This window comes from Salvelinus fontinalis, chromosome 33 (assembly GCF_029448725.1).
Source record: "Salvelinus fontinalis isolate EN_2023a chromosome 33, ASM2944872v1, whole genome shotgun sequence".
NCBI classification, from domain to species: Eukaryota; Metazoa; Chordata; class Actinopteri; order Salmoniformes; family Salmonidae; genus Salvelinus; species Salvelinus fontinalis.
In genome coordinates this window covers 19,549,838-19,573,723 of record NC_074697.1, presented here as the reverse complement: position 1 = coordinate 19,573,723, position 23,886 = coordinate 19,549,838, and the positions used below count along the sequence as shown (strand labels likewise).

At 44.1% G+C, this 23,886-nt stretch overlaps 1 protein-coding gene across 1 annotated transcript in view; it reads left to right on the top strand.

Moving 5' to 3' along the window:
* Nucleotides 1-10,579: 10,579 nt before the first annotated feature.
* Nucleotides 10,580-23,886, top strand: part of LOC129832530 (uncharacterized) — a 56,664-nt gene continuing 43,357 nt past the window's right edge. The window contains exons 1-2 of the mRNA XM_055896649.1: nucleotides 10,580-12,699; nucleotides 14,011-23,026. Coding sequence (XP_055752624.1) covers nucleotides 20,133-23,026 — 2,894 coding nt within the window. The 5' untranslated portion in view covers nucleotides 10,580-12,699; nucleotides 14,011-20,132. The remainder of the gene's footprint in view (nucleotides 12,700-14,010; nucleotides 23,027-23,886) is intronic.

Sequence of the window (23,886 nt, the reverse complement as noted above, 5' to 3'; positions counted from 1 at the left end):
ATGATGCTACTTTCACTAACACTGGTTGTCAAGTAAAATTTTAAGCCATCTCTGGTCGTTAGTTATTTTCGTATTGACTGCCAAGTAAAGAAAAACTACCCAAGCGCTGGTTGATAGGTCCAGAACATTGGTTTCTAGGGACGCTGTCCATGGTTCTGAAAACAGCACACGTCTGGTCTATGCATTGGAAAATTGTATGTCAGATCGTAACATTGTATGTGGCTGCTGTCCAAGGTTCTGAAAACGATACTGAAACGTTGTAGCAAAGAATTTGAAACAGCAGATAAAAAGATGCTCTAACAATGGCAATTCCAAACCACCCATTGTATAAAGTATGTTAGTATGGGTATCCGAACACAGCTCTATTTCCCCTAAAACGTAACCCTAATCACAAACCCTAACCTCTAACTCCCGACCCTAAACCCTAAACCTAACCCTAATCCTGATTGTAACCATTAAGCCTAAAATTGCCTTTTTCAATGTGGGGACTGGCGAAATGTCCCCAATTTTCCTTTCTTTACAATCCCTGTGAGGACTTCTGGTCCCCACAATAATAGTACAACCAAAAACACACACACACAGGCAGGCACACACAGACTCACATTTTAGTGTTTCTCACTTTCTAACACAACCTCACCGCAATGCCACTGAAGAGACTGTCAGGGTGTTGTATCTCCAGTCCACCACACAAGGGCAGTGTGTATATTTGAGCGTGTTTCTGTGCATATATACAGTAAGTTTTATTTTATTGACGGATGCCTGAGTGGATGGACACACATATGTAATGATCAATGTATGAACTAACAACACATTGCTAATTTAACATACAGTGCCTTCAGAAAGTTATTCATACCCCTTGACTTATTCTACATTGTGTTGTCTTACAGCCTAATTTGAAAATGGATTGAATGCATTTGTCTCATCCATCGACATACAATACCCCATAATGACAATGTGAGAACAAGTTTTTAGAAATGTTCGCTAATTTCTACTTTTTTTATACAGAAATATCTATACTGAACAAAAATATAAACGCAACAATTTCAACTATTTTACTGAGTTACAGTTCATATATCCCGGATATGGGATATATCCGGGATATACGCTGGATGTGGAGGTCCTTGGCTTGCATGTTTACACGTGGTCTACGGTTGTTAGGCCGGTTGGATGTACTGCCAAATTCTCTAAAACAACGTTGGAGGCGGCTTATGGTAAAGAAATTAACATTCAATTCTATGGCAACAGCTCTGGTTTGCATTCCTGCAGTCAACATTCCAATTGCAGGCAAATTGCACGCTCCCTCAAAACTTGAGACATCTTGGCATTGTGTTTTGTGACAAAACTGCACATTTTAGAGTGGCCTTGTATTGTCCCCAACACAAGGTGCACATGTGTAATGATCATGCTGTTTAATTAATCAGTTTCTTGATATGCCACACCTTTCAGGTGGATGGATTATCTTAGCAAAGGAGAAATGCTCACTGTAAACAAATTTGTTCACAACATTTGAGAGAAATACGTTTTTTGTGCGTATGGAAAAAGTCTGGGATCTTTTATTTCAGCTCAAGAAACATGGGACCAAAACATAAACACGTGTTGTGTTAATGTTTTTGTTCAGTGTAATTTTGCTCTGTAAAGTTGGTTGTTGATTATTGCTAGACAGCTATTTTCAAGTCTTTGTAACGATTCTCATGGGCTGAAGGAAGAGTGGACCAAGGTGCAGCGTTTAAAGTGTTCATAATTTAATACAAAAACCAAATTGAACAAAAACAACAAACAGGAGAACGAAAGCGAAACAGTTCTGTCTGGTGCAGACACAAAAACAGAAAACAACTACCCACAAAACACAGGTGGGAAAAGGCTACCTGAGTATGGTTCTCAATCAGAGACAACGATAGACAGCTGCCTCTGATTGAGAACCACACCCGGCCAAACACATAGAAATAGACAACATAGAACACTAACATATAATGCCCACCCCAACTCACGCCCTGACCAACCAAAATAGTGACATAAAAAGGATCTCTAAGGTCAGGGCGTGACAGTCTTGCCATTTTCAAGCCGATTGAAGTCAACACTGTAACTAGGCCACTCAGAAACATACAATGTCATCATGGTAACCAATTCCATTGTACATTTAGCTTTGTGTTTTAGGTTGTTGTCTTGCTGAAAGGTGAATGTCTGCCAGTGTCTGTTGGATTTATCTCCAGGATTTTGCCTGTGCTTAGCTCTATTCAGTTTATTTTTATCCTAAAGAAACACCCTAATCCTTGCCAATGACAAGCATACCCATAACATGATGCAGTCTCCACCATGCTAGAAAATATGAAGCTGTAACGCTCGTCGTTAGGTGGAAGAGAGGAGGACCAAGGCGCAGTGTGGTACGTTTCCATATTTATTGGAACACTTACTTTAACACGAACAAAACAATCAACAAAACAAAACCAACGACGCTACAGTCTTGAACGAGAGAACATAAAACATATGAACGCACGAACAGGAACAATCACCCACAAACAAACAGTGAGAAACAGCCTACCTTAATATGGTTCCCAATCAGAGACAATGACAAACACCTGCCTCTGATTGAGAACCATATTAGGCCAAACAAGAAACCCAACATAGAAACACAAAACATAGAATGCACACCCAGCTCACGTCCTGACCAACTAAACAAAGACTAAACAAAGGAAATAAGGTCAGGAACGTGACGGAAGCGTGGTACTCAGTGATGGGTATAACACTTCATATTCAGGACATTCATTTAGTGCCTTTTTGTAAACAGGACGCATGTTTTGAAATGTTTTATTCTGTACAGGCTTCCTTCTTTTCATTCTGTTATTTAGGTTAGTATTGTGGGGTAACCTTTCTTTTTTTCTGTATTTAACTAGGCAAGTCAGTTAAGAACAAATTCTATTTACAATAACGGCCTACCCGGGCTAAATCCTCACCTAACCCAATTGTGCGCCGCCCTATGGGACTCCCGATCACGGCTGGTTGTGATACAGCCCGGTATCGAACCAGGCTCTGTAGTGATGCCTCTAGCACTGCGATGTAGTGCCTTAGACCTCAGCACAACTCTGGAACAGCAACAATGTTGTTGATCCATCCATCCTCCTATCACAGCCATTACACTCCGTAACCATTTTAAAGTCACCCTCGGCCTCATGGTGAAATCCCTGAGCGGTTTCCTTCCTCTGAGTTAGGAAGGATGCCTGTATCTTTATTGTCACTGGGTGTCACGCCCTGACCATAGAGAGCCTTTTTATTCTCTATGTTGGTTAGGTCGGAGTGTGACTAGGGTGGGTAATCTGGGTTGTTTTTTTCTAGGTTGGCTTGGTATGGTTCCCAATCAGAGGCAGCTGTTTATCATTGTCTCTGATTGGGGATCATGTTTAGGCAGCCATTTCCCCACTGTGTTTTGTGGGATCTTGTTTATGTGTAGTTGTCTGTGAACACTCCATAGCTTCACATGTCGTTTGCTCTTTGTTTTTTTTGTGCGTTTCACTTCAATAAATATGTGAAATCCAGATCACGCTGCGCTTTGGTGCGAGTATGCTTCCAACGACGATCGTGACACTGGGCGTGTTGATACACCATCCCAAGTGTAATTAATAACTTCAACATGCTCAAATGGATATTCAATGTCTGCTTTTTTTACTATTACCCATCTACCAATATGTGCCTTTATCCCTGGTCTTTGTGGTTGAATATGTGTTAGAAATTCACTGTTTTACTGAGAGGCCTTACAGATAATTGTATGTGTGGGATAGAGAGATAATTTTGTCATTCAAAAATCATGTTAAACACTATTATTACACACAGTGAGAATGCAACTTATTAAGTGACTAGTTATTTCTAACTTATTTAGACTTGCCAAGTGGAAAAAGTCAAGGGGTGTGAATACTTTCTTATAGGCACTATATATGATGCAATATGGAATGTGATTGGTCACCAACGCTAACTATGCTGAGGATTAAAACTTCTTATGGCTGCAAGGGGCAGTATTGAGTAGCCAGTTAAATCGTGCCCATTTCAAACGGCCTCGTACTCAATTCTTGCTCGTACAATATGCATATTATTATTACTATTGGATAGAAAACACTCTCTAGTTTCTAAAACCGTTTTAATTATTTCTCTGAGTGAAACAGAACTCCTTCTGCAGCACATTTCCTGACCAGGAAGTGGAATGTCAGAAATCAATGCTCTGTTCAACTTCATGCCTATACATGGGCAATGAACGTAAGAGTCTACGTACACTTCATACACCTTCCCCTGGTTGTCAAGAGGCGGTGAGAGAAGAAATTTCGTGTCTATCTTGGTCTGAGGTGGAATTAAAGCTCTTTGTATTATGTGACCAACCATTTCCTGTTTCTGGAGCGAGCGAAAGAGGACATGGATTTGCCTTCTGTTTAGCTGTCGTTATGGACGACTAACATCTCCGGTTTAGATTTTATTTGATACATGTTACCATATCATCGTAAAGTATGTTTTTTCAATATAGTTTAAGCAGATTATTGAAATTTTTTGGGGAGTTTTTCCGTGTTCCGTTCTCTGACTTTGTTGACGTTGGAGAGATCCGTGCCACTTGGCAAGTGCCCATGCTAAATCAATGGGGAAATTTGCCGTTCCAGATCCAAACAACGACTGTTCTGGACAAAGGACACCTTGTCCAACATTCTGACGGAAGATCACCAAAAGTAAGAAACATTTTATGATGCTATTTCTAATATCTGTCGTGCATGTGAACTGGTCGTCGGCGTCCAAGTGTTTCTGGCTATTGTGGCTACGCTAATATAACACTATATTGTGTTTTCGCTGTAAAACACTTGATAGATCGGAAATATTGTCTGGAATCACAAGATGCCTGTCTTTCAATTGCTGTACACTATGTATTTTTCAGAAATGTTTTATGATGAGTATTTAGTTATTTGGCGTTGGTGTCTGTAATTTTTCTGTCTGCTTTCGGTGCAATTTCTGACTGTAGCTGCAATGTAAACTATGATTTATACCTGAAATATGCACATTTTTCGAAAAAACATATGCTATACAATAAATATGTTATCAGACTGTCATCTGATGAGGTTGTTTCTTGGTTAGTGGCTATTTATATCTTTATTTGGCCGAATTTGTGATAGCTACTGATGGAGTCAAAAACTGATGGAGTAATAAAAGTGGAGTCTTTTGCTAACGTGGTTAGCTAATAGATTTACATATTTTGTCTTCCCTGTAAAACATTTTAAAAATCGGACATGTTGGCTGGATTCACGAGATGTGTACCTTTCATATGCTGTATTGGACTTGTTAATGTGTGAAAGTTAAATATTTAAAAAATATATATTTTGAATTTCGCGCCCTGCACTTGAAGTGGCTGTTGTCATAAATGTACCGACGTCGGGCTTGCACGCCAAACAGGTTAAAAAAATGAAAAAATGAAAATGATTGTATATGGTCTATTGTATCATCTTAGCCAGATAGAACCAATATCAGCATAACGTCTTTAACCAATCTGGCCCAGCCCTAGGGCAGGCTATAATACTTTGCTAAAGGCATTGCAAAAGGTCACACACCTCTTTTTAGAATGGTCAAACACACCTACACCTACACACACACACACCTACACCTACACACACACACACACACACACACACACACACACACACACACACACACACACACACACACACACACACACACACACACACACACACACACACACACACACACACACACAGCAGATGTAAGCTTGTGATTGAGGTTGGTGTGTGTGTGTACTGAGGGAGTTTGTTCTGTGGGAGTGACCAGACACGACAGAACATATTGACAACCTGAAGGGATGGAATGTAACATCCTGACCAGAGTTCGTATGTGTTTTGCTTGTTTAGTGTTGGTCAGGACGTGAGCTGGGTGGGAATTCTATGTTGTGTGTCTAGTTTGTCTGTTTCTATGTTGGGTTAAATGTGTTGCCTGATATGGTTCTCAATTAGAGGCAGGTGTTTGACGTTTCCTCTGATTGAGAACCATATTAAGGTAGGCTGTTCTCACTGTTTGTTTGTGGGTGATTGTTCCTGTGTCAGTGTTGGTGCTACACGGGACTGTGACGGTTAGTGTGTTTTGTCAGTTTGTATAGTGTCTTGTTTTGTTTAATTCAATTTATTATGTCTAATTACCACGCTGCACATTGGTCCTCTGATCCTTCTCGCCTCTTCTCATCTGAGGAGGAGGACGAAGTAGACGATCGTTACATGGAGGGATAGATTAGATAGATATAGATAGAGATAGATAGATGCACATACAGAGCATTCAGAAAGCATTCAGACCCGTTCTCCACATGTTGTTACATTACAGCCGTATTCTGAAATCGATTAAATATGAAAATATCCTCATCAATCTACACACAATACCCCATAATGACAAAACGAAAAGGCATGGTTGCATGGTGGTATGTATCAGTCTGTGTTGATGGGGGAGGCATGGTGGTATGTATCAGTCTGTGTTGATGGGGGAGGCATGGTGGTATGTATCAGTCTGTGTTGGTGGGGACAGGCATGGTGGTATGTATCAGTCTGTGTTGGTGGGGACAGGCATGGTGGTATGTATCAGTCTGTGTTGGTGGGGACAGGCATGGTGGTATGTATCAGTCTGTGTTGGTAGGGACAGGCATGGTGGTATGTATCAGTCTGTGTTGGTGGGGGAGGCATGGTGGTATGTATCAGTCTGTGTTGGTGGGGGAGGCATGGTGGTATGTATCAGTCTGTGTTGGTGGGGGAGGCATGGTGGTATGTATCAGTCTGTGTTGGTGGGGGAGGCATGGTGGTATGTATCAGTCTGTGTTGGTGGGGACAGGCATGGTGGTATGTATCAGTCTGTGTTGGTGGGGGGAGGCATGGTGGTATGTATCAGTCTGTGTTGGTGGGGACAGGCATGGTGGTATGTATCAGTCTGTGTTGGTGGGGACAGGCATGGTGGTATGTATCAGTCTGTGTTAGTGGGGACAGGCATGGTGGTATGTATCAGTCTGTGTTGATGGGGACAGGCATGGTGGTATGTATCAGTCTGTGTTGATGAGGACAGGCATGGTGGTATGTATCAGTCTGTGTTGGTGGGGGGAGGCATGGTGGTATGTATCAGTCTGTGTTGATAGGGACAGGCATGGTGGTATGTATCAGTCTGTGTTAGTGGGGACAGGCATGGTGGTATGTATCAGTCTGTGTTGGTGGGGGCAGGCATGGTGGTATGTATCAGTCTGTGTTGGTGGGGACAGGCATGGTGGTATGTATCAGTCTGTGTTGGTGGGGACAGGCATGGTGGTATGTATCAGTCTGTGTTGGTGGGGGAGGCATGGTTGTATGTATCAGTCTGTGTTGGTGGGGGTGGCATGGTGGTATGTATCAGTCTGTGTTAGTGGGGACAGGCATGGTGGTATGTATCAGTCTGTGTTTGTGGGGACAGGCATGGTGGTATGTATCAGTCTGTGTTGGTGGGGACAGGCATGGTGGTATGTATCAGTCTGTGTTGGTGGGGGAGGCATGGTGGTATGTATCAGTCTGTGTTGGTGGGGACAGGCATGGTGGTATGTATCAGTCTGTGTTGGTGGGGACAGGCATGGTGGTATGTATCAGTCTGTGTTGATGGGGACAGGCATGGTGGTATGTATCAGTCTGTGTTGGTGGGGGAGGCATGGTGGTATGTATCAGTCTGTGTTGGTGGGGACAGGCATGGTGGTATGTATCAGTCTGTGTTGGTGGGGACAGGCATGGTGGTATGTATCAGTCTGTGTTGTTGGGGACAGGCATGGTGGTATGTATCAGTCTGTGTTGTTGGGGACAGGCATGGTGGTATGTATCAGTCTGTGTTGGTAGGGACAGGCATGGTGGTATGTATCAGTCTGTGTTGGTGGGGGCAGGCATGGTGGTATGTATCAGTCTGTGTTGTTGGGGACAGGCATGGTGGTATGTATCAGTCTGTGTTGGTGGGGGGAGGCATGGTGGTATGTATCAGTCTGTGTTGGTGGGGACAGGCATGGTGGTATGTATCAGTCTGTGTTGGTGGGGACAGGCATGGTGGTATGTATCAGTCTGTGTTGATGGGGACAGGCATGGTGGTATGTATCAGTCTGTGTTGATGAGGACAGGCATGGTGGTATGTATCAGTCTGTGTTGGTGGGGGGAGGCATGGTGGTATGTATCAGTCTGTGTTGATAGGGACAGGCATGGTGGTATGTATCAGTCTGTGTTAGTGGGGACAGGCATGGTGGTATGTATCAGTCTGTGTTGGTGGGGGCAGGCATGGTGGTATGTATCAGTCTGTGTTGGTGGGGACAGGCATGGTGGTATGTATCAGTCTGTGTTGGTGGGGACAGGCATGGTGGTATGTATCAGTCTGTGTTGGTGGGGGAGGCATGGTTGTATGTATCAGTCTGTGTTGGTGGGGACAGGCATGGTGGTATGTATCAGTCTGTGTTGGTGGGGACAGGCATGGTGGTATGTATCAGTCTGTGTTGGTGGGGGAGGCATGGTGGTATGTATCAGTCTGTGTTGGTGGGGGAGGCATGGTGGTATGTATCAGTCTGTGTTGGTGGGGACAGGCATGGTGGTATCGATCAGTCTGTGTTGGTGGGGGGAGGCATGGTGGTATGTATCAGTCTGTGTTGGTGGGGACAGGCATGGTGGTATGTATCAGTCTGTGTTAGTGGGGACAGGCATGGTGGTATGTATCAGTCTGTGTTGATGGGGACAGGCATGGTGGTATGTATCAGTCTGTGTTGATGAGGACAGGCATGGTGGTATGTATCAGTCTGTGTTGGTGGGGGGAGGCATGGTGGTATGTATCAGTCTGTGTTGATAGGGACAGGCATGGTGGTATGTATCAGTCTGTGTTAGTGGGGACAGGCATGGTGGTATGTATCAGTCTGTGTTGGTGGGGACAGGCATGGTGGTATGTATCAGTCTGTGTTGGTGGGGACAGGCATGGTGGTATGTATCAGTCTGTGTTGGTGGGGGAGGCATGGTTGTATGTATCAGTCTGTGTTGGTGGGGACAGGCATGGTGGTATGTATCAGTCTGTGTTGGTGGGGACAGGCATGGTGGTATGTATCAGTCTGTGTTGGTGGGGGTGGCATGGTGGTATGTATCAGTCTGTGTTGGTGGGGGAGGCTTGGTGGTATGTATCAGTCTGTGTTAGTGGGGGAGGCATGGTGGTATGTATCAGTCTGTGTTGTTGGGGACAGGCATGGTGGTATGTATCAGTCTGTGTTGGTAGGGACAGGCATGGTGGTATGTATCAGTCTGTGTTGGTGGGGGCAGGCATGGTGGTATGTATCAGTCTGTGTTGTTGGGGACAGGCATGGTGGTATGTATCAGTCTGTGTTGATGGGGGAGGCATGGTGGTATGTATCAGTCTGTGTTGGTGGGGGAGGCATGGTGGTATGTATCAGTCTGTGTTGGTGGGGACAGGCATGGTGGTATGTATCAGTCTGTGTTGGTGGGGGTGGCATGGTGGTATGTATCAGTCTGTGTTGGTGGGGGCAGGCATGGTGGTATGTATCAGTCTGTGTTGGTGGGGGAGGCATGGTGGTATGTATCAGTCTGTGTTGATGGGAACAGGCATGGTGGTATGTATCAGTCTGTGTTGGTGGGGGAGGCATGGTGGTATGTATCAGTCTGTGTTGATGGGGGAGGCATGGTGGTATGTATCAGTCTGTGTTGATGGGGACAGGCATGGTGGTATGTATCAGTCTGTGTTGATGGGGACAGGCATGGTGGTATGTATCAGTCTGTGTTGGTGGGGACAGGCATGGTGGTATGTATCAGTCTGTGTTGGTGGGGGCAGGCATGGTGGTATGTATCAGTCTGTGTTGGTGGGGGAGGCATGGTGGTATGTATCAGTCTGTGTTGGTGGGGGAGGCATGGTGGTATGTATCAGTCTGTGTTGGTGGGGGAGGCATGGTGGTATGTATCAGTCTGTGTTGTTGGGGACAGGCATGGTTGTATGTATCAGTCTGTGTTGGTGGGGACAGGCATGGTGGTATGTATCAGTCTGTGTTGGTGGGGACAGGCATGGTGGTATGTATCAGTCTGTGTTGGTGGGGGAGGCATGGTGGTATGTATCAGTCTGTGTTAGTGGGGACAGGCATGGTTGTATGTATCAGTCTGTGTTGGTGGGGACAGGCATGGTGGTATGTATCAGTCTGTGTTGGTGGGGGAGGCATGGTGGTATATATCAGTCTGTGTTGATGGGGACAGGCATGGTGGTATGTATCAGTCTGTGTTGGTGGGGGAGGCATGGTTGTATGTATCAGTCTGTGTTGGTGGGGGAGGCATGGTGGTATGTATCAGTCTGTGTTGATGGGGGCAGGCATGGTGGTATGTATCAGTCTGTGTTGGTGGGGACAGGCATGGTGGTATGTATCAGTCTGTGTTGGTGGGGACAGGCATGGTGGTATGTATCAGTCTGTGTTGGTGGGGACAGGCATGGTGGTATGTATCAGTCTGTGTTGGTGGGGGAGGCATGGTGGTATGTATCAGTCTGTGTTGGTGGGGACAGGCATGGTGGTATGTATCAGTCTGTGTTGGTGGGGACAGGCATGGTGGTATGTATCAGTCTGTGTTGGTGGGAGAGGCATGGTTGTATGTATCAGTCTGTGTTGGTGGGGACAGGCATGGTGGTATGTATCAGTCTGTGTTGGTGGGGACAGGCATGGTGGTATGTATCAGTCTGTGTTGGTGGGAGAGGCATGGTTGTATGTATCAGTCTGTGTTGGTGGGAGAGAGAGAGAGAACCTTGTCTACTGTCCACTACTCTCACTGTGTGACACATTGAGAGTAGTGGACAGTAGATAAGGTTCAACGTTGGTTAATGTGCACGGTCCCTGTAAACATAAAAATGAACTCTGGTTGCGGATGAGTTATAGCACGTTTGGTGGTGGACAGAATCCCTCAAAGGGCCGAATCCTTAGATTGAGATTTAAAGACTGGTCAAATATGTCCTATTCCAAAACACACGCAGACATTTGTATGGTGAGACGATTGCTCGCCAAGCACTGGGAGATTGACGTCTGTGGTCATAAAGACAGCGAGCCGAGGAGCGGGCAGGCTGGGATACTGGTGCTGTCTGTCTGAGAAAACGAAAGGCAGGCTGGGATACTGGTGCTGTCTGTCTGAGGAAACCAAAGGCAGGCTGGGATACTGGCGCTGTCTGTCTGAGAAAACGAAAGGCAGGCTGGGATACTGGTGCTGTCTGTCTGAGAAAACCAAAGGCAGGCTGGGATACTGGTGCTGTCTGTCTGAGGAAACCAAAGGCAGGCTGGGATACTGGAGCTGTATGTCTGAGAAAACCAAAGGCAGGCTGGGATACAGGAGCTGTCTGTCTGTCTGAGGAAACCAAAGTCAGGCTGGGATACTGGAGCTGTCTGTCTGTCTGAGGAAACCAAAGTCAGGCTGGGATACTGGTGCTGTCTGTCTGTCTGAGGAAACCAAAGGCAGGCTGGGATACTGGAGCTGTCTGTCTGTCTGAGGAAACAAAAGGCAGGCTGGGATACTGGAGCTGTCTGTCTGAGAAAACCAAATGCAGGCTGGGATACTGGTGCTGTCTGTCTGTCTGAGGAAACCAAAGGCAGGCTGGGATACTGGAGCTGTCTGTCTGTCTGAGGAAACCAAAGTCAGGCTGGGATACTGGAGCTGTCTGTCTGTCTGAGGAAACCAAAGTCAGGCTGGGATACTGGAGCTGTCTGTCTGAGGAAACCAAAGGCAGGTTGAGATACTGGTGCTGTCTGTCTGAGAAAACCAAAGGCAGGCTGGGATACTGGTGCTGTCTGTCTGTCTGAGGAAACCAAAGTCAGGCTGGGATACTGGAGCTGTCTGTCTGAGAAAACCAAATGCAGGCTGGGATACTGGTGCTGTCTGTCTGAGAAAACCAAATGCAGGCTGGGATAATGGTGCTGTCTGTCTGAGGAAACCAAAGGCAGGCTGGGATACTGGAGCTGTATGTCTGAGAAAACCAAAGGCAGGCTGGGATACTGGAGCTGTCTGTCTGTCTGAGGAAACCAAAGTCAGGCTGGGATACTGGAGCTGTCTGTCTGTCTGTCTGAGGAAACCAAAGTCAGGCTGGGATACTGGAGCTGTCTGTCTGTCTGAGGAAACCAAAGTCAGGCTGGGATACTGGTGCTGTCTGTCTGTCTGAGGAAACCAAAGGCAGGCTGGGATACTGGAGCTGTCTGTCTGTCTGAGGAAACCAAAGGCAGGCTGGGAGACTGGAGCTGTCTGTCTGAGAAAACCAAATGCAGGCTGGGATACTGGTGCTGTCTGTCTGTCTGAGGAAACCAAAGGCAGGCTGGGATACTGGAGCTGTCTGTCTGTCTGAGGAAACCAAAGTCAGGCTGGGATACTGGAGCTGTCTGTCTGTCTGAGGAAACCAAAGTCAGGCTGGGATACTGGAGCTGTCTGTCTGAGGAAACCAAAGGCAGGTTGGGATACTGGTGCTGTCTGTCTGAGAAAACCAAAGGCAGGCTGGGATACTGGTGCTGTCTGTCTGTCTGAGGAAACCAAAGTCAGGCTGGGATACTGGAGCTGTCTGTCTGTCTGAGGAAACCAAAGTCAGGCTGGGATACTGGAGCTGTCTGTCTGTGGAAGGAGGAGGGGGATATGAACTAAAAAAACAAACCCAGATGAAGCGCCGGAATGAATGAGAAATAAAACCCTGGTGGGTTTGAGCCGATGGAGGGAAAAAAGAACACAGATTTTTTACAAGGGCTATATCTGTCTGCAAATGACAACGAGGTGAAATGTTTATCACCTGAGAGAAAGAATTAATAAATTAATAAGGGGAAAGGAGGGATTGGGAGAGGGGGGGGGTCTGAAAAAGGAATGCACCACATCTCTATTAGCGATGGCACTGTGCATGTGTCCCTACATGTTTTGTGTGTATAAATGGCTTGAGAGGAAGTCTTAGAGCCAGAGCCACTGTTGGCTCTCTCTCCTGCGCAGAATATGACAATCTACACCCCGGTGTTCCCATTGCACACTCTCCAAGTTCTCTCTTCTTTCTCTGTCAGTGAGTACCCAGCGTGCCAAAAACTGACAGCTTTCTATTTGAAAGGGTCTGGAGTCATGGCTAGGAGCCAGAGACGGCATGGGCATTACAAATTGACTAACAATACAGATTAGCTTAAGTTGAGCGTTTACCTTTCCGCCAAGTATTAACCTGGAATAACGGTAGCTCTCATGCTAAACTGGGCTGGAGAAACATTTACTGGGACACTAAGCTCTGAGGATATACTGTATACATTTACACTGATGATAAACCAAGTGGATAATTGTTTACAGTGGTGCCACATAGCGTAGCAGGTACAGTGATGCTAAGCTACATAGCCTAGCATTTACAGTGAGTTATCTATACTGTAGGCGAGTGGTCACCAACCGGTCGATCGTGACCGACTGGTCATCTCTAAGGCATTCCTAGTCGATCACCAAACATTTCTGTAAAAACCCAACGATAAAGCCTTGCATTCCTATTGTTTTTATTTGGCGGGAGAGTAGCTGCACCCAATTCAGTTGCCCTGCACTCCAGGGAGGGGAACTGCTCCCATTTTGAACCATTTCATGTGTCTGAAGGTTCAAACTCTGCCTTCTCGGCAGCCAAATCAAGTGCACTATAGGCCCACGGCTGGCCAATCGGATGGCTCAGTTTACCGTGTCTGCAGTAACCTAGCAGGTGTAAAAAAAAAGCAAAGTTGATACTGTGAGATTTCAAAACGTTTTAAAACCATAACTAGAGAGAGACTGTCAACGAATACAGCAAATAACTTCTATTTGTATGAGTGAGTTTATGTTTAAGTTCTTACCAGCAACACTTTTTATTCAACACATTTATAAGCCATAAAATGTGCGCTCTTCCTGCTTACACTGCAGCTGTAATGAATGAATAGGAAAATGTATCTATAGGCTTGCATTGTTATTATTAGCTGCTTGGGCCTTTTTTAATATCGAGGAGTTTCACTTTCTCTGTTCATAGGAGTAACAACAAAATAATGCGGTGCGACTCGAGTTTCGCCATCAGCTGGAAGACGGAACAGTGTCGGCGGAGAAAAGGGAGTTCGGAGGGATGTTGAGAGGCGACCCTCAGTCTGCTGCTCTCTCCCGCTGCTGAGACTGACCCTCAGTCTGCTGCTCTCTCCCGCTGCTGAGACTGACCCTCAGTCTGCTGCTCTCTCCCACTGCTGAGACTGACCCTCAGTCTGCTGCTCTCTCCCGCTGCTGAGACTGACCCTCAGTCTGCTGCTCTCTCCCACTGCTGAGACTGACCCTCAGTCTGCTGCTCTCTCCCGCTGCTGAGACTGACCATCAGATGCAGGCTCCATCAGCCCAGTAAAATACAAATAAAAACCAAATGATTTAAATGTAATACAACAACTGATCTATTACCGGTGTGATCATATACTGTAGCTTACTTCACATTTTTCAATATACAGTACCAGTCAAAAGTTTGGACACACCTACTCATTCAAGGAGTTTTCATTATTTTTACTATTTTCTACATTGTAGAATAATAAAAATGCTCCGAACAACGATGCATTGGCAGGGCAATGGAAGCACAACCAATATTCTGTTATTGTATATTGGGCCTATAGACTTCTGCACAAACCTTATTGCTACAGTCGTGTTTTTAATAGGTTAATGTTGCATAGGCTTGTGTTGTTTATGTAAGTCATGTAAAAAAGAAACCTGAGCGGTAGATCTAGGCTTGCATTTTGACTCAGAATGGGATCTTGACTCAGAAAAGGTTGGTGTCCACTGCTATAGGCCTATCTGGTTGACATTCATGCTAAGCTAGGCTAAATGCAGTAGTATTTATTGTGCTGCTACCTATCATTGCTGATTGTGTCAACTGGAGAATGTTGGCTATACACCGATGCAGGAAGGAGTATTATTTCTTTGTAGAGGTACAGAGGAGTAGTACATTCTAGACTTATTCTAGACACATATCAGAGTCAATTTTGGAGGGGATTTTTCTTGGAGTGAGAACAAATGACTGAGTGCTGTTGTTTGTTGGGATGGAGAGGTAGAGCCAGGCTGTGCTTTACTTTCCTATAGAGCAGGGATCATCAACACCATTCAGGCAGATTTTTTTTGGAGCGGATGGTCAGGGGCCCGGAACATAATGAAACATAATTTGTAGATTGCAAAAAAAAAGTTATGAAACCCTAATATAGAGTGAGGAGTCACATCTCACAGAGTTTGAGTGGCGTCTCTTTTGTCAACAAAGACCTGTCAGCCAGACCCAGAGCCACGGCCCAGACACGCTCAAATGATCTATCTCTCTCCCTCTATCTAAAACTATGCAAGTCAACCACCCCTTACCTTTCTGCAGTCAGCATAGCAGATATGGAGAACCTCAGTTGAGTTGTGACTAGTTTTCGGGGCTCCTCAATATGCCCTTCAATTATAAGCAACACTGCTCTGACTGCAGTGTCTACTAACCCTCCCAGGGTTAGCTTTCAACAGATGTACTAGTAGAGGACAGTGTTGGCCAGAGTCCTGAACTTCAGTAAAATAACTTTAACACTACTGTGAGTGGGCCTGACTGACTCCAGCATCTAAACTGCCCATTACTTATGTTGAGCATCACAGCCTGCACAATCTAGCTTTAGCGTTAGCTCAGGCTTCACTTCAGCGGCTAAACTGCCTATTAGTCGATGGTTAGCGAGAGAGAAAGTGAGAGAGTGTGTCGGAAGGACAGCGTGGTGAGCGATGATAGGAGAGCAGTACTCCTCCTTATCTGTTAGAGGCTGAGCCGCCTGTTCCAGGCCCGTTGGAGATCAAGGAGTTGTGTAATCGGACTTCATTGTTGCTTCACTGACTCTTATTGTTTTGCCTTTGAAGAATAACAATCTTTATGCCTCTGTGAGTAGAAATACACATCATAACACACTTCAATTTGACATTTGTGATTTATTTATACCTTTAAAAAACAATAAACCTGATGTCAATCTTCAAACTGAAGTCTATGATTTTCAGTCAGCTTGGTGTTTTCTGTTTTTTTTCTGTGTGCTGACAGGGATGATAAGAGGGTAATTCAGGCAGACAGAAGGGGGGGAGAACCGCTCTCCTGCATTCTTTTAGCTCACATTGTAATTGCTTCAGTGAAGTCCCAAATTGGAATGGATTTATAATCACCTGTGATTCCAAACTCGGAATAAGTTTCCTTTTGAATTGTGAACACACACAGAGGCATTCTAACGAACCCCACAGAGTGAGCTAATGAATTCAAGAGCTCAGGAGTAATAAACAAATTCCAACCGGTATCAAGGTAATCACGTCCAGCTGGGCTCCATGGAGCTCAAGAGGCAAGGCAGACCTTCCTCATCCTCTTTTCCTCTGCACTAAATGGCTATTTCTGTGCCTCTCAACAGTTTTCCACCTTCTCTCGGATCGCTCAGCTCAAGAGAGATGATAATGACGTCTTACAGTACACAATTCAAGCATACACACACTCCGTCATGCCCTCAATTATTCATTCAAATGCATGTGCTCGCACACGCACACACTTTATGGGCCTCAGAGGCAGTTGAGTCTGAAAGGAGGAAAAGAGGAGAGGGAGAATGAGTGAAAGTTTACTGCGCTGATGTCATGTTTAAAGTCTGTCTAATGCTTATTGGCCTGAACCTCATGGGAAGACCAATGCTATTTTATTGGTGTGTACAGCTACCCCCCTGGGATTACCATACCATGATCCCAACAGCACTCCACACCCCTAAGCTACCGTAATGAGAGCTAAACATTAGTCCCACCTCAATAACCTAACCACCCTTTCAATCAGAGGGGGGGGATTGTGGCAACGGGGCTGAGTCTGGGTTCTACTTCTCCTGACACAATCTCAGATATAGACAGCCTTCTTCATTGTATTGGATTTCCAGCCCACCGCCTGCCGTTCCTCAAAGTGGGCTTTATCGTTTGCCATCTTTTTCATTTGGTGAGCAATTCTTCCCGAGGAAAATGGAGGAGGAGGAGGATAAGGGGGGCGGCTTGGTGGTGCCTTCCAACCGATTGGTTGTTTCTTTTAACCCTTTCATTTATGCTGTGTCTCAAGTAACAAAGCACTCAGTTTCTCAGTCAAATCTTTTTTCAGCTCTCCATTACCACAATCCAGTCCTGAAAGGTAATGGCAGCTTGTTGAATTCGGTTCGAAAGTATAGTGATTACCAGGTGTTTGCCTCAGAAAGCCACTATAGTTACAACACGGCTCGATGAAATGACTAAGCGCCACATAAGGTGAGCATCCATGAGCGAGTGATCGTGACTCTGGCTTTAACAATAGGCCTTAGACTAAACTGCCTGCTTCTGGAGAGGGTCAAAACGGTAGCTTACTCTCACGTCTTTACAATTGAAATGATTTCAATTATTTGGATTTATCATTTCCTGATCTGTTTTTACTATTACTGATTACAGAGAACGATGATGTTGTTAAAAATAATATAATACTAATGAAGCAGGGGGAAAATGGTGTGAATAGTTTAAACAGAGCAACTTCAAACCTGGAGGGAAAATAATGGATGTCCTTCAGCGAGCTGCAGCACTTGAAAAATATATCCCTCTCAAACAGAGACTTGAATTCATTAGGAAGTTAATCTGTTTCTGTGATTTCAGTTTGTGCGTGAGAAAGCAATTGTGTGTATGTGTGGGTCTGTATGTGTGTGAATGTCAATATGAGTGTGTCATTTGGTGTGTGTGTGTGTCTGTGTCAATATGGGTGTGCATTTTGGTGTGTTTGTATGTGTGAGGAGGACAGACAGGCTGCTCTTCCTAGTGTCCATAATCATCTCCTCTTCATGTTAAACTGTGTGATATTGACGAAACGCAGGCAGAGGTTTGATCAATTAGCACGGCGAAATGAACCTCAACATAATAAGAGGTATTAGAGGGGGAGACGGGAGCTGAAAGGAAAAGCAATGACTGACTGCAGGCAGCGCCACATAGTTTTGACTGAAGACAAACTTTAGAGGAAGAAATGCTTCTCAAAGTGCTTTATGCTTCTCTGGCAGCATTATCTGGCTCAAACAAAACTGTCTCCTCCACTCCCCTTTCCATCCCTCTCTTTCATTACCTGTCCCCCCTCTTTTCCATGATATTTTTCTCCTTTGTCCTCCACTCCTTATCCCTCTGTACCCACCTCTGTGTACTCCCTCTCTGCCTCTCTGTCTCCCTAACTCCCCTGGCTATTAGACCCTGATGGGATGTTTGAAACACAGGGCACACTCTCCCAGTCTGAGCGCCAGCAACGGGAACACCTCCAGGACCATGGACAGAATCCACGATTAAACAGTAAGACTGGGTTTGCGTCTTTATCTGAACCTTCAATCCAGAGTTAAAAAACAAACATGTCCCCAAAAAAATCAATCTATGAAACACCAGGAAGAAAAACTACTACTATGTCTCTATCCCATTCTGTCTCTCTTCTGTTAGTCTATTCTATCCTATTCTCTGTCTCTCTCCTGTTTGTCTGTCTCTATCCCCTTCTCTGTCTCTCACCTGTTAGTCTGTTTCTATCCCATTCTCTGTCTCTCTCCTGTTTGTCTGTTTCTATCCCCTTCTCTGTCTCTCTCCTGTTTGTCTGTTTCTATCCTATTCTCTGTCTCTCTCCTGTTAGTCTGTCTCTATCCCATTCTGTCTCCCTCCTGTTTGTCTGTCTCTATCCTATTCTCTGTCTCTCTTTCTTCTCTCCTGTCTTTGATAGAGACACAAGAGCCTGGCCTCTCACTTTCTTCTCTCCTGTCTTTGATAGAGACACAACAGCCTGGCCTTGACAGCTAATAGCTCACCTGATAGAGACAAGGATGAACAACCCATTATCACGCTCTCTTATGCACGCTGCTCGCTTGTCAGAAATACAATACTTCTTTACCTCATGCCTTCTTCATCGCTGAAACCCCTGTCTGAGTTCCTTCCAAACCACAGTTCAGACCTTTCAGTCAGCCAGTGGGCTGGTTTCCCTCTATTTCCATTTTGGGACGGTTTGATTTGATCAAGGCTACTACCGCAGCAACATTTTTATGTGTGGATCTGGAACTAATAGCTCATTCCACGGGCTGGGCAGCAATGCCAGCTATGGGTTGTGTGTTACGGAGTGGGACTAAATACAGAAATAAGAAATCAATACCCTCTCGCTTTTTTCTTTTTCCGTGGTTCTCAGCGGGGACCAGGATGTGGACATGGTATAATTGTTCCTGACAGGCAGATAAAATGGTGGAATGGAAACTGTTGGTTGAAAGAGGAGGAAGAGAGAGAAGGGTTCATAGAGGGCTGAGAGAGAGATCAATGCCATGTCATGGTTAGTGGGTGGTTAGTGTTTATTACTGGATGTTAATGGCAAGTTAGTGGATGCAGTTGAAATGTGGGATTACAACATTTGAAATTACACAACTATAAAAAAAAATACATTCAATTAAATCACAACACGAAAATACAAGATTCCAATAAGCCCTGAATGAAACATGGAAACATTCACCAGAAGACATGAAATCAGTTAAAAGTCAAGATTTTCTCTCACCTCTCCCCACACTGTGTCAGCGTCTCTCCATAGTGATGCAATATTCATCTGTTATTAAATAGAGGTCAGGGTGGTTTCTCCCTGGGGTTGGACTGACTCTGGTAAAGCTAGGAGAGAGCAAACACCCCATACGACCCCATAGGACCCCATACAACCCCTTCACTCTGCTACTGCTTAATATTACATACCACACCTTCACTCTGCTTGTAACGCTCGTTGTTAGGTGGAAGATAGGAGGACCAAAGCGCAGCGTGGTATGTTTCCATATTTATTGGAAACACTTAACAACACAAACAAAACAAAAAACAGAAAATGAAACTAACGACGCTACAGACCTGAACATGTGAACATACAGACAACGAAGAACGCAATGAACAGGAACAATCACCCACAAACAAACAGTGAGAACAGCCGACCTAAATATGGTTCCCAATCAGAGGAAACGTAAAACACCTGCCCCTGATTGAGAACCATATAAGGCTAGTTGACAACCCTAAACCAAACATAGAAACACATAACATAGAATGCCCACCCAGCTCACGTCCTGACCAACTAAACAAAGACTGAATAAAGGAAATAAGGTCAGGAACATGACACTGCTACTGCTTCCTATTACAAACAACCCCTTCACTCTGCTACTACTAAATATTATATACCACACCTTCACTCTGCTACTGCTTAATATTACATTCAAACCCTTCACACTGCTACTGCTTAATATTACATTCAACCCCTTCCCTCTGCTACTGCTTCCTATTACAAAAAAAACCTTCACTCTGCTGCTGCTTAATATTACATTCAACCCTTTCACTCAGCTAGTGCTTAAAATTGCATTCAACCCTTTCACTCAGCTACTGCTTAATATTGCATACCATACCTTCACTCTGCCACTGCTTAATATTAGATTTAACCCCTTCCCTCTGCCACTGCTTGATATTACATTCAACCCTTTCACTCTGCCACTGCTTAATATTACATACCATACCTTCACTCTGCCACTGCTTAATATTAGATTTAACCCCTTCCCTCTGCCACTGCTTCCTATTACATTTAACCCCTTCCCTCTGCCACTGCTTAATATTATATACTACACCTTCACTCTGCCACTGCTTAATATTACATACAACTCCTTCACTCTGCCACTGCTTAATATTACATACCACACCTTCACTCTGCTACTGCTTCCTATTACATACAACCCCTTCACTCTGCTACTGATTTATATTACATACCACACCTTCACTCTGCTACTGCTTAATATTACATACCACACTTTCACTCTGCTACTGCTTCCTATTACATACACCCCCTTCACTCTGCTACTGATTTATATTACATACTACACCTTCACTCTGCCACTGCTTAATATTATATACCACACCTTCACTCTGCCACTGCTTAATATTACATACAACTCCTTCACTCTGCCACTGGTTAATATTACATACCACACCTTCACTCTGCCACTGCTTCCTATTACATACAACCCCTTCACTCTGCTACTGATTAATATTACATACAACTCCTTCACTCTGCTACTGCTTAATATTAAATACCACACTTTCACTCTGCTACTGCTTCCTATTACATACAACCCCTTCACTCTGCTACTGATTTATATTACATACCACACCTTCACTCTGCTACTGCTTCCTATTACATACAACCCCTTCACTCTGCTACTGCTTAATATTACATACCATACCTTCACTCTGCCACTGCTTAATATTACATTCAAACCCTTCACACTGCTACTGCTTAATATTACATTCAACCCCTTCCCTCTGCTACTGCTTCCTATTACAAAAAAAACCTTCACTCTGCTGCTGCTTAATATTACATTCAACCCTTTCACTCAGCTAGTGCTTAAAATTGCATTCAACCCTTTCACTCAGCTACTGCTTAATATTGCATACCATACCTTCACTCTGCCACTGCTTAATATTAGATTTAACCCCTTCCCTCTGCCACTGCTTGATATTACATTCAACCCTTTCACTCTGCCACTGCTTAATATTACATACCATACCTTCACTCTGCCACTGCTTAATATTAGATTTAACCCCTTCCCTCTGCCACTGCTTCCTATTACATTTAACCCCTTCCCTCTGCCACTGCTTAATATTATATACTACACCTTCACTCTGCCACTGCTTAATATTACATACAACTCCTTCACTCTGCCACTGCTTAATATTACATACCACACCTTCACTCTGCTACTGCTTCCTATTACATACAACCCCTTCACTCTGCTACTGATTTATATTACATACCACACCTTCACTCTGCTACTGCTTAATATTACATACCACACTTTCACTCTGCTACTGCTTCCTATTACATACACCCCCTTCACTCTGCTACTGATTTATATTACATACTACACCTTCACTCTGCCACTGCTTAATATTATATACCACACCTTCACTCTGCCACTGCTTAATATTACATACAACTCCTTCACTCTGCCACTGGTTAATATTACATACCACACCTTCACTCTGCCACTGCTTCCTATTACATACAACCCCTTCACTCTGCTACTGATTAATATTACATACAACTCCTTCACTCTGCTACTGCTTAATATTAAATACCACACTTTCACTCTGCTACTGCTTCCTATTACATACAACCCCTTCACTCTGCTACTGCTTAATATTACATACCATACCTTCACTCTGCCACTGCTTAATATTACATACAACTCCTTCACTCTGCCACTGGTTAATATTACATACCACACCTTCACTCTGCCACTGCTTCCTATTACATACAACCCCTTCACTCTGCTACTGATTAATATTACATACAACCCCTTCACTCTGCTACTGATTTATATTACATACCACACCTTCACTCTGCTACTGCTTCCTATTACATACAACCCCTTCACTCTGCTACTGCTTAATATTACATACCATACCTTCACTCTGCCACTGCTTAATATTACATACAAACCCTTCACTCTGCTACTGCTTAATATTACATACCACACCTTCACTCTGCTGCTGCTTAATAATACATACCACACCTTCACTCTGCTACTGCTTAATATTACAAACAACCCCTTCACTCTGCTACTGATTTATATTACATACCATACCTTCACTCTGCTACTGCTTAATATTACAAACAACCCCTTCCCTCTGCTACTGCTTAATATTACAAACAACCCCTTCCCTCTGCTACTGCTTAATATTACAAACAACTCCTTCACTCTGCTACTGCTTAATATTACAAACAACTCCTTCACTCAGCTACTGCTTAATATTACAAACAACTCCTTCACTCTGCTACTGCTTAATATTACAAACAACTCCTTCACTCAGTTACTGCTTAATATTACATACCACACCTTCACTCTGCTACTGCTTAATATTACAAACAACCCCTTCACTCTGCTACTGCTTAATATTACAAACAACTCCTTCACTCTGCTACTGCTTAATATTACAAACAACCCCTTCACTCTGCTACTGCTTAATATCACAAACAACCCCTTCACTCTGCTACTGCTTAATATTACAAACAGCCCCTTCACTCTGCTACTGCTTAATATTACAAACAGCTCCTTCACTCTGCTACTGCTTAATATTACAAACAACTCCTTCACTCTGCTACTGCTTAATATTACAAACAACCCCTTCACTCTGCTACTGCTTAATATTACAAACAACCCCTTCACTCTGCCACTGCTTAATATTACATACCATACCTTCACTCTGCTACTGCTTAATATTACAAACAACCCCTTCACTCTGCTACTGCTTAATATTACAAACAACTCCTTCACTCTGCCACTGCTTAATATTACATACCACACCTTCACTCTGCTACTGCTTAATATTACAAACAACTCCTTCACTCTGCTACTGCTTAATATTACAAACAACTCCTTCACTCTGCTACTGCTTAATATTACAAACAACTCCTTCACTCTGCTACTGCTTAATATTACAAACAACTCCTTCACTCTGCTACTGCTTAATATTACAAACAACTCCTTCACTCAGTTACTGCTTAATATTACATACCACACCTTCACTCTGCTACTGCTTAATATTACAAACAACTCCTTCACTCTGCTACTGCTTAATATTACAAACAACCCCTTCACTCTGCTACTGCTTAATATTACAAACAACTCCTTCACTCTGCTGCTGCTTAATATTACAAACAACTCCTTCACTCTGCTACTGCTTAATATTACAAACAACTCCTTCACTCAGTTACTGCTTAATATTACAAACAACACCTTCACTCTGCTACTGCTTAATATTACAAACAACTCCTTCACTCTGCTACTGCTTAATATTACAAACAACTCCTTCACTCTGC